The 18,359-nt window shown below is 37.3% G+C and overlaps 1 protein-coding gene across 1 annotated transcript; it reads left to right on the forward strand.

The window, feature by feature from the left end:
* The first annotated feature begins 1,022 nt into the window (after positions 1–1,022).
* On the forward strand, positions 1,023–11,337 carry LOC147863507 (putative chloride channel-like protein CLC-g). The gene is made up of 7 exons (XM_087319254.1): positions 1,023–1,439; positions 1,598–1,798; positions 1,883–2,060; positions 2,439–2,701; positions 9,240–9,512; positions 9,646–10,774; positions 10,908–11,337. Exons 1-7 carry the CDS (start codon positions 1,204–1,206, stop codon positions 11,052–11,054), a joined length of 2,427 nt encoding a protein of 808 aa, XP_087175380.1. The 5' UTR covers positions 1,023–1,203; the 3' UTR covers positions 11,055–11,337.
* Positions 11,338–18,359: the final 7,022 nt, after the last annotated feature.

The following is an 18,359-nucleotide window of genomic DNA, read 5'->3' on the forward strand; positions in this document are numbered from 1 at the left end:
TCCTTTTCTCGTTCTCTACGTAACAAACATGTTGCATGTGTAGAATGTCAATTCCAATGCACCTCTTACTCCATTCAAACCCACTTTTGTATGTTTGATTGCAACTTAAGATTGGATTTTGACAATTAGAGTGATTGTAACTTTTACCTCAACCTCTATGTTTGTTGGTATGGAACAAACTCTTTTATGATCATTACCACTACCTAAATCAAATTTAAATGCCGAAGGACTTTTTACTCAATCATTGTAGTGCACTTTAGTCATCGCATCCCATAACCATTTTGTATGCAACAATTCATGGAGTTCAAACTTGTTCATGAAGAAATAACTTTCATGATTAGAAAGAAATGATGACGATGATGATGGTCAAGATGGATGAAATTGCTTTTGCTGATAATGTGCAAATAAAGTCATAAGGACAACAATAACATGTCCTATTATCTGGCCATAGCGGCCCAAATGGTCCTAAGGGTTCCATATCTCTCCAAATGCCCTTGATCAACCCTTGTGCAATTGATATGTTGGCCAGCTTATCCCCCTTTTCAAGGATTGTATGGAATATTTGACCAATTATATTGTAAAATTTCATCTTCTTTGTCCGCAACCACTCTCTGGTAAATTCATTGCTTTTTTTAACAATTATATGTGCGAATCTGGTAATTATTTGGTTACATCCATTGCTCATTTTCCGCAGTTTTCTATGGTTCTTGAGCGATTTGTATGGTGAATTTCACTCCCTTTTCCTTCTTTTCTTGGGTCGACAAAGACAATCGAGGAGGGAACATAGCGAAAATGAGGGGGCATGTATGGAAACCAAAAAGACTTGAAGGCTTTTTTTGCTGGGTAGTTTTCTCGCTAATAATAGCAGAGTATTGACAATAACAACAGCTGCAATGCGGACGAAGTGCGTAGACAAGAAAACAACAAAGGCATGCTCTGTTTTTAACACCCGTATCTCTTGATGAAGATACTCATTCAGTATATACGTATATGTATATGTACATATATGTACGTATACGTATATACCTACATAATAGACACACTGAGACGTAATCTTATTTTGCCCACCCTTCTCCTCCGAATCCTCCATTGCTTTCTTTGATTCCTCCTCTTCTATTTGCTGACTATTTCCTCCCCTTCTACACATGAAATAGAAAGGTCTTTCATCTTACACCTCAATCAGCAGAGGGAAATAGAGAGAATATGAATGGACTTCAAGATTTGGACTTGTATACTGGCCACACTCATGCAGACTCCATGTTAGAGGATGCTTTTGACGACGACGATGATCCTAAGGATCCTGACGTGGAGAGTGGATCCTCAGATCTTCTTCTATATCATCCTATCCTGAAAAGGGGTGGGGATTCTGTGTATAATGCCACCTCTCAGACGGCAATGATCGGCGTAAAATACTCTCCCATTGAGAGCCTCGACTATGAGTAATATATTTCTTTCTTTTGTTGAATTTTTCATTTTACTGATGTGATAGATAGATAGATAGATAGAGATGCGCATATATATTATGTGTTCTTCAGGATCCGAATGTCCTGTGCTGGTGATTATGCGTGATGGGTTTCTCTTTTTTATTTGAACTTAGGATTATGGAAAATGATTTTCTCAAGCAAGATTGGAGATCGAGGACACGCGTTGAAATATTACAGTATATTTTTGTTAAATGGACAATGGCATTCTTAATAGGGTTGTGTACAGGGCTAACCGGGTTTTTCATCAACATGGCCGTTGAAAATATAGCTGGTTACAAACTCCTTAAAACGACATATTACTTAATCGAGAAAAGGTAAAATATGTTGAATACAATGTTAATTGAAATTCGATGTGTATGGAAAGAGATTTGAGTGAATCTCTTGCGAACATATGGCAGGTACCTATTGTCATTCTCAATCCTCATTGGAAGTAATATGCTCCTTGTGCTCGTTGGGTCGGCTCTTTGTACGTTTGTTGCACCTGGGGCTGCAGGATCAGGAATACCTGAAGTGAAGGCGTACTTGAATGGGATCGATGCCCCCGACATCCTTTCACCAAAGACTCTAATAGTGAAGGTATATCTGAGTCAGGGAGAAGTCTAAAATACCCTTGAGTTTTCGTTGATTTCTCCAGATGTTCCTGGTCAACCCTTGAATTGGAGAAAATTGTGGTAAATCTACCTGATCCTACAGTTGCACGCAGTGAATAAAATTGATAGAGTGATGAAACACACATATAATTGCTGAAATAACACATAATCTCTATTTCAAAGGGTTTCCAAGGGCATTCTGGGAAACAAAGGAAAATCTAACGGCTTTCAGACAATTAAATAAAAATACTCAGGCTTACATCTGCATTTATTCCCCAACAGATTATGACAATCTTTTGAATAGTAAGTATATATGATTGTAAACAATATCATGTTGTGACATTTAGGAAATATTTTTTGATAGGTACTAGGAAGCATTTGTGCCGTAGCAGGTGGCTTGGATGTTGGAAAAGAAGGGCCAATGGTACATATAGGGGCTTGTTTTGCATCACTTTTTGGCCAAGGTGGTTCCAAACAATATCGATTGACATGGAGATGGATCACATACTTGAAGAATGATAGGGATAGGAGAGATCTCGTTACTTGTGGTGCTGCTGCAGGTGTTGCAGCGGCATTTCGAGCTCCTGTTGGTGGGGTTCTTTTTGCATTGGAAGAAGCAACATCTTGGTAATAAATTTCAGCCTTTTAATTTACATCCTGTGTTATGTATGTGTGTGCATACACACACATGGATAAATATAGATAGATAGATAGATAGATAGATAGATAGATAGAGATCAAGAGATCAAGAGAGATATATATTAATGTCTTTTAAGAGGCCAAAATGGCCTATAAGACCAAACAAGAGATTACATAATGTTGTCTCGTCTTTGAGAAACAACAAACCAATAAATAATTGTAACAAAGAAAACAGTAAATTGAAATAGACTAAGACATGAGCAAAGAATCTTTTCATCTATACATGTAAGATTCTCAAATCAGATATATATTGTAAATTTTTTCTTTGAAAGATCTCTAGCATAGACCTATCCAGAATGGAGGAGTCCCCAAAGTGAGGCAAACACCTGCAATGGCTGGAAATAATGGCCTTTATCTGTCAATGACAAGGGTTATGAGATCATGGTCCACGAGGCTGAGGCTTACGTGCACGAGAAGTTGCTATTGCTTGTTCTATTGTAATCCGTTCGCAATGTCCTGGTTAGGAGCCCATTTGTGTAACCCTTGATCAACTTGTAGCATGAATAGGAAGAAAGTTGTGATTGTTCTTTGTTGATTAGCTTGTGTGGCTGTATTGTTTTCCAATGTCTTCCTATGTCTCTTGAGTTCTACCGAGAAGAGCCCCAACCACATTTTTGTCCTTATATTCCATTACCTTGCATAGTGGGCTAAAGCTTTGCTTTAGAAGCAATGACATCTCACTCTTATTTTATAAAAAAATATAGCGACAAACATAGTGTTCTTCAGATTCCACTTCCTGATGACACAATTGGCAAATTCTTTCTTCAAGAGGTATTTGTGCATATCCACGTACCTCAATCTCTAACTGATATGAATAAGTTTGCAGCTGACTTATCACAGTGCACAGCTCATGTGATAGATGTATGTCCATATAAGAGGGCCTGATGATGAATTGATCCTTTGATGTGTGCAAAAACTGTCTTATAGTGGGCCATCTTCCTACCAAGAGATGTGAGGTTGATCCATATTATTTTGCGTTCCAAGATGATAATATTAATTCAGACCATTCTATCCTTTTCCACTTTGATCGTGTTTAGGGTGGGACACTCCAAGCTATATTGGAACTTGGGTAGTGCATTTGTGCTTATGCCATATGACTCAAACTATTGTTGTATTTCAACATACCAGCAATGAATATCTCAATGTTCAACAAGTTTTTTTGATGACATAAGTGCCAACCTTGAGTACCTTCGCTTGGGAGCTCCCAATGCCATGGGATAATAGTCACTAATCGGAATAATGCCTCGGTGATTATTGGTGTAGCTCCCATATCAGCTTGGATTATATCATGGGACACCGATAGGCATCATTGAGACTAAATGTCTCTCTATATCTTTCTAGTTATTTTCCATATTAAGACTTGGTCCCTGGGTTTCTACCCCATAGAGAAAAGTTGATGTGACAAGTGTATCAAATAGCCACAATTTAGTTTATGGCACTTGGAACTGCTAATGTGCACAGTGTCTTCCATGAGCACTCAGGGCTGCATATCCACAGAAAGTTGAGCACAAGCAGTCTCCTGTAAGGAGAGCTGAGGCCCTGTGACTCCTAGGTATGTGTAAGATCGTAATCATGCCACCTTTTTCCTCCCCATGAAGAATTCTGGTTCTAATCTTGTTACCCATGCTTGAGTTGTACCATCACTTAAGTTTTGTCTATGTTTATTGACAAAATTTTGTGTGTATAAAATACTTTTAAGGCATTTAAATGTCTTTGTAGTCCCTTCGAACTGTTGGCGATCAACGCAATATCATCAGCATATGGAATTTTTGTGTGGCTATCCTTGCTAGGCATGCTCTCTTGTTTGGTATTATAGGCCATTTTGGCCTCTTAAAAGATGTTAATATATATCTTTCTTCCTTTCTACGTAATGTAATTGTGCTAGCCACAGTCCTTGACAACCCATTGGGAGACCATGCCTTTCTGACACGGATTCATATAGTGAATAGATTCCCATTGCATGGCTTCTAGGCACTGCATGAGCTGAGCACGCGGTACAGTGTTGAATGATTTTCAAAAATCCACAAAGTAACAATAAATCCTCTTATTATGGTCTCGGAGGGTCAAGATGTGATCCAAAGTTTTGAACCCCTTCTGAAAGCCTGCCTGTTCAGTTAACAGCAGCCATTTCTCTTGATTTCCCTCTGCCCATATACTCAATTCTGACTCTAGGATCAAGCCATATAGTTTAGCCAAGGAATGACCAATCATGATTGTCCTATAATTGCTCGGCATCATAGCGTCTCCACTCTTGAAGATAGGCACAATTGTTTGTTCTGTCCAGCTAGTACGGAAACATTCACACAGTTCTATTAAAGATGTGTCCTGCTTGTGTGTATAAATTCGTCATCATACAAACTATTTTGTATGACCAGGTTTGGGTGCATGACCAGGTTTGTGTGGGGAAAGGCATTTGTGCCTGCTTTGTGCAATGAAATTGACAATTTTTGTGTAACTTCGTGTAGGGGTGGGAAAAGATCAAATTCTTGCATGCCATTATATATTCCACAACAATAAACATTAACTGACTCCTGGGTATATTGGTATTTAACTAGCCCACAATCCTTCTTAGCATATAAATTCATTGTGCATCCATCCTTGACCTCAAAGCATAGATATGCATATGCATGATCTGCTTCCAAGCCAATAGGTTCAACAAAGATAGTGAACGCTGATATTTCGGGTATAAGAGATGGAGATCGCATCAGGTAATTGACTATGCTTGCACCTCCTTTTGGGTTCTAAAATATCAAAGAATCTGATCTGGGCCAAGTTATATATCACAAATCCAGTGCACTTCCCAAGGCCAGAAAGTGTTTGCCATATTTTGTTACTCATAGCTTGAGCTTGTTGCTCTAGATCAACTTCTTCTGCCATATCTTTTCCATACATAGCCTCCCTGGTGTCAAACATGATTGTTTCTTCATCCTGAGTTCGGGCATTGAAGTCTCCTAATTACTACATCATGCTTAGCAAATCTTGTGATGTCATCATATATGGTAGATATGGTGATTTTTCAAAGAGATGCAAACCTCGAGTAGGCAGGTGGAAAGCAGCAATAGCAATGTATTGTTCCCTAAGGTCTCCTCTTTTGAGACCAGGTCGGTCATTCGACCCCTGCAATTTCAAAGTGGCATCTAGTAAAGTAGTGCATGGAGTTAGATTTGAAAATAAGTGCTGGGTTAGTAAAACGTGGCTTACCACTAAGATATGAATGTAATGCAAAGAGAAGGTGAGGGAGAGTATGTGCCATTTGTTGCCTCAACATGCCAGAAACAAAAGAACATGTCACAAAGGTTGTACCAGTAAACCAACCACCCAAAGAGAAATATGCAGTGGCTTTCCCTTGGCTGTTGGTGAGAATACTCCCGCACGTCATTCACCGCTGTTGGTCGTTGCGACAACTACGGAAAAAGAAAAGTCCAATAATTGATCAAAAGGCTACTAATACTTAGAATAAAAATGAATAAAAAAATCAACTGATTCGCTGTTAGTAAGTGAAATGATACAGGATCTGCCAACATCCAAATTAGCTAGAAAGCGATGGTTTGCCTGTCCCTACCTGCGCCTCTACCTGGGGAGATGCTTTCTCCTCCTCAGACAGAACTCTTCGATTGCGTGATCAATAACTTTTTGATATTGAAATCGTCTGACGACAGACGACGGATTGGACGCATCTTTCGTAACGATCCAACCCACCTATCCCATGCTTCTTACCCTTTCACTAATAATTGAAGGAATGAGGTGAAATCGCCTAGTCCCCCAAGGCTTGGCGCTTGCAGGTGAGGCTTCCAATGCGGGAGAAACTCGAGTTGCTGCTGATCAATCCACATCCACCCCAAAGAAGATTTCTCAGTTTTGCGTGCGCTTGGAAGCTAAACAAAGATTACGTTATAACTATGGATTGCTAAAGATCCCATGGGTAATCGATTAAATGGAAGGATATAGCACCGGAAAGATTCATCATTGAAGATATGGGTTGATACAATGAGTTTGGTCTAACCAAGAAGTTACACAATCTGTCTCTGTAGCAGGATCGATTGGAAAAATAGGGGTAACGGATCACGGAGTAGTATAAAATCCTGTGGGCACTGCAAAAAACCACGGCAGAGCGGATATTACTAATCGACGTATAGGATATGACGACGGCAACAGCATGTCATAAAAGGAGATAACCGGGAATAGCCAACTCTTATCGTATCTCCAACTACTTCGCAGCTGATCCTCTCGAAAGCACGGTAGTAGCGTCTAGGTGTGCAAACGTTGTGGTGGGAGCTGGGTCAGTCGAGTCATCTGCATGTACGTAAACAGCTTGAATAGAAGTTATTGATCCTTCTTTAGTTGAGGTAATTCTCCCGAATATTCAGTTTGATAACCTGCCACCAGTTCCTCCTCTGCCTCTGGTAGATCGAATGGTAGTCTTTCACATTCTGCCAGTGATGCAATGAAGAACGCTATAAAACATATGGGCTTCAAATGGTACATACGCGCAGCGCTTAGTATCCATCGTTTACGGCTAGGACTACTGGGTTTGCACATGAGGTCATCAGATATGATTTTCAATTAGCTATGTTGGCCCCTTGTGAATGTTAATATATCAATGTCGCCTAAGATAGCATTAGAGATGTTGCAATGGATGAAGGGAGGAAGATTTCATTGAGTAGATACATTGTTTTATCACCATCACCATCACCATCATCTCGGATCACCTAATACTTGTGTAGGAATGTTGTGATCCATACCTCGTTTTCTTGGATGCACACTCACGTTATTCTGTCTATGCATACTGTTACTTTGATAGGTGATTTGGACAATCATTATGTGGGTTTGGTACTGAGTTTTTATAAAACAAATAAAGCTCTAGATTTCCTAAGCCTTGACAATGATCATATGGGTACATTGTGCCTGATGTTCGCTGGTGTGCAATAGTGAAGTACATCAAGGTCATATGGGTTTGGTTGGGGTGGGTTGGGCATGGGGAGAAATGATATATCTGGTTTGGTGCTGGTTGGGCCCACGTGCCTTTCATCCTGGTACTCAAGAGTCTCTGTTGTTGCTTCCTCAGCTCCCTCAATGGTGTCTTCTTGACACATTATTGGTGTATTCTGAGATCAAGCAAGCCTCCGTCAATGTTATGCAGGCCAGCCTTCATTATTTGTTGGAGGGTGGTGTACTTGGCAAACAGTGTGGCATACGTCCTCTGATGTGGTTGCAGTGTGCCTATCTGCACACAAACTGTTCCTTTCTCTCGATCTCTCCTTATCTTGCAATATCTGTTTGCTTTAGGTATGCAAAGTAAACGTCAATGTAGATGATGTACTTTAGTATTGCGAGCTCTATGGAGCATGTAGATGTCAATTTCCTGTAGTCTCTGCATGATTTCATCCTTTGCAAAGCTCATAAAATGATTCTTGTAGTAGGCCATTATTATGTGAAGCTCTCATGGTGTAATATTGAATCCTTTGGGTACACAAATGTCCATAAGTTTTGCTGCATTACTTTGCACCTTCCGTTATATTGGAAATATATTCTTCTTCTTCATAGGCATGACTGTTTTTGGCACATGAGGATTTTCGTTTGCTTGAGAGAGATGGAGGTTGATCAAGTAAGTGGATGTTGACTTAGAGGGTGTTAGAACCCCATGTCTTGCAAAAGTCTTCGTAGTAAAGTACATTTACCTGAACGAAGTTGTTGTATTTTTCCAAATAAATTCAGAGACTTCGGACATAAAGCATGCATGTTATGCATTATTGGACAGGTAGCAGTCAAGATTGAAGATACAGGGGCTGCCATTTTTTTATCATGTTAATGAGAAGAATCAAAGGATAACAACTGCGATCTATTTGATGAACATTTGTCTTCTACATCCTCGTGAGACATTTGATGACATACTAAGAGTGTGTGATAACATGGGTTCCATACTTAAATGACCACATTGAAGGTTGAACTCATATGTGAGTACACTATTCACACATCAATACTTTTTTATCCAAAGCATGAACATCGCTTTGTTGGAAGGAGACACATATCAAGAAAATTTGTGTTTAGATCCCAGGGATCAAGATTGGCCTCTTTGTGGATGTTAATGATTTCTAATTCTAATTATAATACACATCACATGCATGCCACTTCTAAAGTTTGAGCACTTATGTTTTGAGTGGACGATACCAAACTTTTTGTTGTTTGTCCAAACCGCAAATATATATTGAAAGTATAATGACTTTAATATGGATACCATCGAAAACCATGAAATTTGTTGCTTATCACCTACCAGGCATGGTAGAAAGATTGAATACTTTATTTTTCAGAAATTGAGTGTATATTTCAACTTTAGGATTTATAAATAATATAATTGATTGAGAAATGAATGTAGTGCAAAACACTAGTTTTTGTGCTCGTGAATGTACTATAGATATTTCTTTTGTGTTTGTTCCATATATAGATGAAATTCCTTCACATTTTGTAGGTGGCGTAGTTCATTGTTGTGGAGAGCATTTTTCTGCTCTGCTACTGTAGCAATTGTGCTTCGCTTTGCAATTAACTTTTGCGAGAGTGGAAAATGTGGTACATTTGGAACTGGTGGATTGATCATGTTTGACATGGGTATCGCGTCTACTGATATCGGTTTAATGGAATTAATACCAGTCGTTATCTTGGGTCTACTTGGGGGCTTTCTTGGAAGCCTCTTTACATTCATCAATGGAAAAATTGTACGAGCTTATTCAAGTTGGTATACAATGTAAGTACCCTTTACCATAGCCTATCAATCTAATCCTTTGCATTACACGATGAAAAACTCTTTTGTGTATACTATGACGTTTGATTGTGTATATTGTATATGCTATTGAAGTTTGAAAGTTGTGCTTTTTAAGGCATGGGTCGGTGGCAAAACTTGTGTTAGCACTTCTCATTGCTTTCATAAGTTCAGCTTTTATGTTTGGAATTCCATGGTTAGGGACGTGTTCAGCATGCCCTGACTCTCTAACTACTACCGAGAGTGATGATTGCCCTTCTACTAGTTGGTCTGGACAGTATAAGCAATTCAATTGCCCCGATGGATATTATAATGACCTTGCTGGCCTGTTTCTGAATACGAATGATGACATTATACGAAGCTTGTTCAGTACAAACACTTCACACGTGCATTTATATAGCTCATTGCTGATGTTTTTTGCGTCAAGTTTTGTGCTTGCCCTCGCTACATATGGCACTGCGATCCCCTCTGGCCTTTTCATACCTGTCATTATCACTGGTGCTGCCTATGGGCGCTTAGCTGGAAAGCTGATGAGATCTATTGGTAAATTAGAGAATCTTGATGAAGGTGTTTATGCATATTTAGGCGCTGCATCCCTCTTAGGAGGATCAATGAGAATGACTGTATCTCTGTGTGTAATCCTTCTTGAGCTCACAAACAACCTTCTCATGCTTCCATTGACAATGCTTGTACTGCTCATCTCCAAAACCATCGGAGACCTTTTCAATCATAGTGTTTATGAGCAAATACTTCAGATTAAAGGTCTTCCTTTCCTGGAGGAGAAACCAGAACCCTACATGAAACACTTAACTGTCATGGATGTGTGCTCGCGTCCAGTGAGTACGCTGTCAGCAATAGAGAGAGTAAGCACCATTGTAGAGATCTTGAAGTCTACGGACCATAATGGTTTCCCTGTTCTAGAACATTCTGTGGAGTCTGCGGAGCAACGTCCTATTCTCTGCGGTCTCATCTTACGTTCACACTTGTTGGTGCTTTTGAAGAGGGGAGAATTCTCGAGCTCGGAATTTTGCTCGAGTGACTTTGCAAAGGCAGGCACGGGAAAAGGTGCCAAAATTCAAGACATAACTTTGAGTCCGGAGCAACTCGAAATGTATGTGGACCTTCTTCCTTACACCAACATGTCTCCATATACTGTGGTCGAGAATGTGTCACTTGCAAAGGCCTTCTCATTATTCCGACAACTTGGCCTTCGACATCTCTGCATCGTACCAAAAAATTCAGCTGAGGTTTTACTTCTATCCTTTCCCCGTAAACATTGTGTAAATTATTCAAACATTAATACATCAATTTCCGTCTTTCTGGCCATGGATTTGCTATTTATTTTTGAATGGGCTATAATTTGTTTACTATGTTTTGTAGCGCTCTCCAATTGTGGGGATGTTGACTAGGCATGACTTCATGCCAGAGCATGTCCTCGGGTTGCATCCACATTTGAAAGCTAGCAAGTGGAATCGACTACGGGTTCTACCCTCTATAATCACCGCAGTAGCACACTGGTGGAGTTGATGAGGTTCCTCGAATATATCAATCAATGTATCTAAATATCATTTATTCTTGTGCATTCTTTCACCATATAAGTTAATAAAACATGAGCTGTGCTCTCATTTCCCCTGATGAATCATTTGATGGGCTGTTGTATAGATCTACCGTTAAGGACATTCACATTTCTTTAACACATTTTTTGTTGCCTAATCACAACTTATCAGTGTCTGGGCAAGGATCATTTTAGGTAGATAGACAAACCTGGATTTTTTGTGTTCACTGAAAGTTGAAGTATGTTCATATGTGATTTTTTATGGCCTTTTCACTTCCGATGAGATATATGCAGATCTCTTGACCTGTTTATGGGATGTAAAAAACAATTTCTTTTATTGGCATAGGGGAAGTTCAAAGGTGGGATATGCCATTGCAATCCTGTTCTATGTATAAAATCTTTGGCCGATTAAATTTTCTTCATTTTGCTAGTACTTCTGTATATGTACATGGGTTTCTTAAATTCCAGAAACATCATTTTTACTTTTCCAGGTAGAATCATTGTCGAGGTTGTTTTCTTCTAGGCCAGGGCGAGTATTAATTAGTAATTGTGATGTATGATTACGACAGCTGAATTGCACTAGTTGGTCGTTCATTAGATGTTTCCCTTGTAAATTCTTTGTTTTAGCTGTGCCTTACTATTTTTATTTCATTACTAGTCAATATATCTTCAGTGAGTTTTAAAATATTGAATTGTTTCAATGGGTTCTATTCAACAGCTCTCAGTTTTCCCTATAGCTGTTCTCTTTCTTTGCATTGTCGGGAAACCCTTAAAATGTTTGACAATTGAGTAGCACATATATTGCCTGTACAGAAAATCGCATAAACATGCCATGCATTACTGCTGTATCAATATAGTTGAAAATATTACATTCAAAATTATTGTACAAAACCCCACTTAGTAATACGAATGCCCACATTAAGGGTTGTCAAATGGTCACTTGATGTGTGTTTTAAATGTTTGTTTATTCCATTGATGTTATGAATTTAAGAAAGCATGTGGTTTTGTTGACAACTTTGATAGCGCTAATCCCTGGGACTTTTAACCCATACATTGCTGATGTCAGAATTTTGTTAAAATCTCTATAGACAAACATAAGGCATTATGATTACTTGGCCTCATCATTCGGTCAACATGGTTATATAAGGGGTTAGGAGACATTTATTATTGAAAATAATGTTCTTTGTGTATCATACATATATGCTTTGTCTCATTGAACTCTTCAAATTAAGTCCTTGATACTTTCCATGACCAACCTTGGTTTCTTGTTTGATTACATCCAAATCAATGAGAATTTCTGCAGTTAAAATGGGATGTTTATTTACATAAAGGGAAATACACTTTGTTGTATATACATTAGTACATTCTAGACACTACCTACACTAAAGGTCATTAAAAGAACTTGTCTCCATTTTATCAAAATTGAAATTTTCTTGAAGACCATAATAGTATTTTTACCATAAATGGTTAGTTCTGCATTGATTAACACATTGGCTTCAATTAGTTTTGATTATGTTTGAACTACTATAGCTCAAGTATTTAAAGATGAAGATTATTAATCATAGTTAAAATATTATATTTGCGCATTCGGATTTCAAGCTAGCACTTACAGAAGTACTTGGACAACCAAAAGAAGCAGGTATTGATTCTATGGAACAATAGAGTGAATTTGGTTATCATACTGTTGTCGAGGACGAAAAATAGTTTAAATAGTTTGTTTGGGAGATAAATCTTCTTTGGGTAGGTCACATGGCCTAATTAGGAACTTTACTTTTGAATACTTTTTTCAAAAGCGTGTAGATCCCAAGGAGCATTAGATCAAAAGTTAGAGCCTGAATGTATTTCCATTTGGAGGTTTTTTTAAGAAATTTCCAAAATAGTGTTGTTTCATTATCTAATGCAGATAATGTCAACATAACTTATATGACTTTGTGGTCTTAAGTTTGTAGGTTCAAGTCTCAGAGAAATGGGTTTAACTTCGTGTTCATTATAAAGCTTCTTCACATTCTTGAGTTTGAGATAATGCAAATATTGTAAAGCCCAATTCTGGAAAAGCATTCACAAATTGTGGATACAGAGACGAATTTTGCATTGCTGCTGCAAACTCACAAGACAACACTATTGTAAGAGCTGAAACTTCAGCTGGTTCAAGTAGATTCAAAGGCTGAGATCAAGCTAGGAATATACCTATAATTTCTGAATATGGAAGTTGTAGTGGGGAGATCTATCCATCACTTTTGGCCAAGGAGCACTTGATCCATCAAGATTGCAGACTCCCCACTCACTAGAGTTCTCGGTCCCTACCCAAGTTACACAAAAAAACTCTTATCACTGTTCACCATATAGTTGGTAAAATTGTTAGGAGTGGTTATTGAACTCTTGAGCTACTAATTATTGTTTACCCATGTGTCCTCTCCTATCCTAAATAGTTAATGTAGGTAATAAATTAGTTAAGAAACTCGAAGACTTAAATGATTATACATTACTAAGCAAATAATACATGAAAAACACAAAGAGATAGTATAACGCATCTCAATAAGTTAAGAAACCACAATCATACATAGAAGTTAATGTAAGGCTTAAAGTTAAGTACATGACTCTAATCTTTTTAAAAAGTGTGTGAGAAAATTCATGTGCAATGAAATTTTGATTGAGAATGAGGGTGTAACAATGGAAGGACAACGATTAAGGCATCATGGTGGTAATTAATTCATGGAAGTATTATTTTCATGTGCTTTATTATTTTTATGTGCACAGTCATCTAGTAGAGAGCATTGTAGTTCCTTGCAAAAGGAGTTGCTAGTTGCTAGGAGGAGCACACTAAGTTCAAGGTAGAACATTGCTTAGAATGTCTCGTTATCCCTCTAGAACATTAAGAGAAGAACATAGAGTTATTCTAACGTTCATATATCTTAATGGATTGTGCTTGCTAGTTTGCTAATACATACTAACATTTTGTAATAAGTATCATTTTATAGTAACTATCATTAGTAACACCCTAAATGGACACATGAGGGTGTATAAATCTAAAATGGTTGTGTAGGATGAGCCTAGCATATTTTATATTGCATGAAGACGTAGTTGTTTTTGCACCATGGTGTAGCCTCTGGCGGAATGAGTTGTAGAAACTTGGGGGATCCTTCCTTGTTGTGAATTGAAACCTATAATTTCCTAGAAAAGGAAATTGTTGTCTAGGTTTCCAAGGCCACAAGCTTACTAGATAGGAATACTATATAATCATATTTAACAAAATAATGCAAAATGTACAATTAATTTAGTTTCATTATGGGCATCCATACATGTTATCCAAAAGTTACAATCAACCCAATAAACAACCATAAACTTCAAAAACCTTGTGGTATTTCCCCCCCTTTCTTAACGTGATTATTTGAGTTCTAGTAAATATCAATAATCAATCTATGAGCCACACAAGCCTTAGCTTGGTCATGTCACATTTATTGATGGTTTGAGCTTGATAGACAATGTTGGCTTGTGCGCACAACAAGAACATGGTGGAGTTATGATTGACTATTTTGCCCATTATGGGCTTGTACGAACAATAATCTCCATATATTATTTAGAAAATTTTATTGTGCTTATACTTTCTTATTTTCTTCCAATAAGCTTATTCATAAAAGCATTCACACAGAGGATCCCAAGTATGTTTCTGGAAGGATTTTTGGCCTATTGTTCCACAAGATGCATTAGTTTTACAAGGGATATGAACATGTCTCTTTCAAAAGTGATACACTCACAACATTGTTTCTAAACAAGATATCCTTCCATCAGTTTTAAGAAGCATGTCTGCCAAAAAATACAACCAATAGCTCAACGTTGTTGCTTCTAGCAACACCTTTGTTACAAAAGACTTCAAAAGCTTCCTTTAGAGCCTTGTGAAAGAGGGAATGATGTACAAAGCATTACTCACATATTGCAAATATTTATCATGCAATTCAAACACATTCCGTACAAATGCCTGGTCTAATCCAGTTACAACCTTCTTCTCAGTCTTTTTATTGCTTGCCGTATCTTCTGCTTGCTTTACTAATGTCATTCCTTCTTCGTGATATGCTTCTTGAAAATGTTTGCCATGGGATCAGATACCTTTCGTTATTTTACAAAATAACCGACACATCCTTGACAGCTTCTCCACCTTGTCATCTCTCCCCAATGCATGGCATCCTGAATGCTCCTTTTCCAATAGCTGTTGCTCCCCAACATTGTTGATTTACAACAATCAAATCAAGAATAGTACTTTCCTTATTTGGTAACAATTTAATTTCCTTGGATATGAGCATGGGCTCTCTCTTTATCTATATCCCCTTGTTAATTGGTACATTCCTCATCATGATTGTGGGTAAAGGTTAATTACCATGCATATGAGAACATATCCAATGGGGAAGACATCAAATGTTGGGTTCTCAATAAATACATGTTTTGACACTTATGATGACAGTAGTGCGTTTCCATTGGGTTGAAGTATGGGCATGAACAGGATTATCGATACTTGCTTAAGATTTTGAAAAACGTTGCACATCAACTTGTGGGGTGCATGCTTAAGATCATTTGCATATGGCATGTGCATTCTTTGAGTTGTGAGAAGGGGCTTTGAAACACCAACATGAAGACTCATAAAACTATGCAAGTTTTCCAATGGTCATACTTTGATTACATTTGAACGTCTTTCCCCACATTTCCAACCCTCGCTTGCCAAGACAAACATTCTTCTCTTAGTTACAATGAACAATCTAAATCGCATTGTTCATTAGTAAATTCTTTGACATAGAGAGCCACTTATCAACTCCACAAACGTTACATGAATTTTATTCCCAATGGCCTCATATTTGATATTTGATGAGGAAAATAAAATGTCTCTCTGTCTCTATCTATCTATGATTAAAGTAATTATAAATTCATTATTTCTAGGCTTATGAATTCCAAATGCTTATTATTTGCAAGACAAGCATGATTGCATACAAATGAAACTTTCTTGAATTATCATTGTATTATGTCACACACATGGAGAATGTAATCTAATTGGCTTGAAATTTGACTTGGTGGCTAACTAGTTTGTGAGCAAAAACTTGGTGTGCACATTCTATTTTGATGCTAATAATTGCCCTGAAACATAACAATGTAGTTCACAATAGGAAATAAGTAGTCTACAATGGTATTTAGTCTTTAACTTTAAACCAAGCACTTTATCACACATCTACAAATAAGTCAAGAAATAACGTGCTCGATTATAGAGAAGCTTTTTAGATGGTTTAAACTTTACATATTCTCCCACACTAGACCTATATATGAATTTGTGGGGTTAGTAACTTTTATGGCATTATGTTATTTAACAATGAAATTACAATGGCACTTATTTTTCCTTCATTTGATAGTTTCAAAAGTTCTGAGAAATAATCTTCTAACATTATACAAATACATCATGGATGATGGGACAAAATTAACTTTTTAAATGTCAAAGCTCATGGATAATAGAATGAATGTAGGTTCATGTATGGAAAACAATGACTACGGTAACATTATGGGTTATTATGGAAATGTAGATGTAGTCGACTTTATGATGTAACAAATCTTGGTCCTTCATATGTACTACTCGAGATATTGGAGAGATTGTTGACAGTAGTCCGTGGGCAGTACATATGATAATATACATGGTTCTCCAAAAAATGTTCATAAGAGAAGGAAGAAGCTTCTTCACTTATAGAGAAAGTTGCCCCTCTTTGTAGTGTTAGACCAAGGGCCTCAATGGAACTTTTCTTGAATATCAATACACCATGACAATGTACCACATCAAGTTTCAACACCCTTTTATAAGTTGTTTTTGTATGTACATACTATGTTTTTTATTCTATGTTGTAAGCCTCTGGGCAGATAACTTCAAGGTGTAGCCTTTAGACGTTTTTAATACTATTGAAAAAAATCTTTCACGGAAAAAAATGAATGAATGAATGTAGGTTCATGCCTCGTTGATGGAGGAAGAGTAAGGAGTAACTAGGGTAAAATTGTTGAATTGCTATAGCCTCAAAAGGACTAGTTAGAATATTCTTTACAAGTAATGGAATTTATATAATATCTATTGATGTTGTACTTAGCTAAGCAAAATGGAGAGTACCAAATGTGAGGTGTATAAGGTGAAAGAGAATGATGAATGTGTAGGCTCTTTTTTAGAGTTTGTGCATGACACGTCTCTTAATTCTAGCAATTCCAATACGGTGCAACAATCATTACCTTAAGAATAAGTTACAATCGAAGCTAAAGATCACATGTATTAGTTAACCTTCGCCGTTATATGACAATCTTGAATTGAACGAAATAATAATATAAACAGAAGATGATGTTAGATGAACTACATGTGTATATACAAATATTCAAACTTTTAGGCCCCAAGGACACAAAATTGGTGACAAAAATACTAGCATACATGAGGGACGAATACAATTAAAAAAGATAATGAACACCCTCAACTTTCATACAATACTACAGAAAGAGACGAAAAACCCATATAAATCAATTAGAAGTGATACCCATGAACCAAATATAAATGGTTCAAAATCTTAACTACCTATTATGGGGATCATTATTAAAGAACAAATTGAAGGACTTGCATGACATGTTGGCATTGGCATACAAGTGGAGTAACCCTTCTAGCATAAACATTAAAGTTTGTTAAGGCATTAACATGCCATGCATCCCTATTGTGGATTGGAACCAACACAATATCACAAGGACAAGCAAATGATCGTTTATGTTGCTAGGGTGCATTGTTGTACTTTTTAAAAGAGATTGTGTGTACCCACAAAAGGATACCTACAAGGGAGTGAATAAAGCCCGAAAAAACACAATCAAAGGGTGAGGGATCAAGATAACATAAAGAAAAAAAGTTCATATTTTATTTTGGTGTGTGAGAGAGAAATTAGATGCAAAACTAACCAAGGGATTAGGTGGGCACAATTTTAAGGCATCTTCCTAATGGTAAGAGTTGGATGGCTTGACAAATTAAGTTTTAATGAGATATTCCATTTGATATTTCAGCATTTTTGGGATTCTCGTTGTATGCCTTAACCTTGGAAGCTTGATCTCATCAAATTAATCCAGAAGTTAACACATATTGGGTCATTTTATCAATGGCTACTTATTTCTTTGATGGGAGTGGGGGGATGACATAAGATATCTATTGAACACATCTATAAAGGACTTGGCAAAAATATTACAAAAGTATTTGCCAAATTCGATACACCAATTTGTTGGTAGGAATGTATTGC

This window comes from Azolla caroliniana, unplaced genomic scaffold (assembly GCF_043228905.1).
Source record: "Azolla caroliniana isolate FFs.n. ecotype wild unplaced genomic scaffold, voAzoCaro1.0.p SCAF_5, whole genome shotgun sequence".
Lineage (NCBI taxonomy): Eukaryota > Viridiplantae > Streptophyta > Polypodiopsida > Salviniales > Salviniaceae > Azolla > Azolla caroliniana.

Coding starts and splice junctions, on each gene's coding strand:
- LOC147863507 (XM_087319254.1), top strand. CDS start 1,204: ATGAATGGACTTCAAGATTTGGACTTGTATACTGGCCACACTCATGCA. Junction 2,061..2,438: donor CAAAGACTCTAATAGTGAAG/GTATATCTGAGT, acceptor ATTTTTTGATAG/GTACTAGGAAGCATTTGTGC. Junction 10,775..10,907: donor TACCAAAAAATTCAGCTGAG/GTTTTACTTCTA, acceptor TATGTTTTGTAG/CGCTCTCCAATTGTGGGGAT.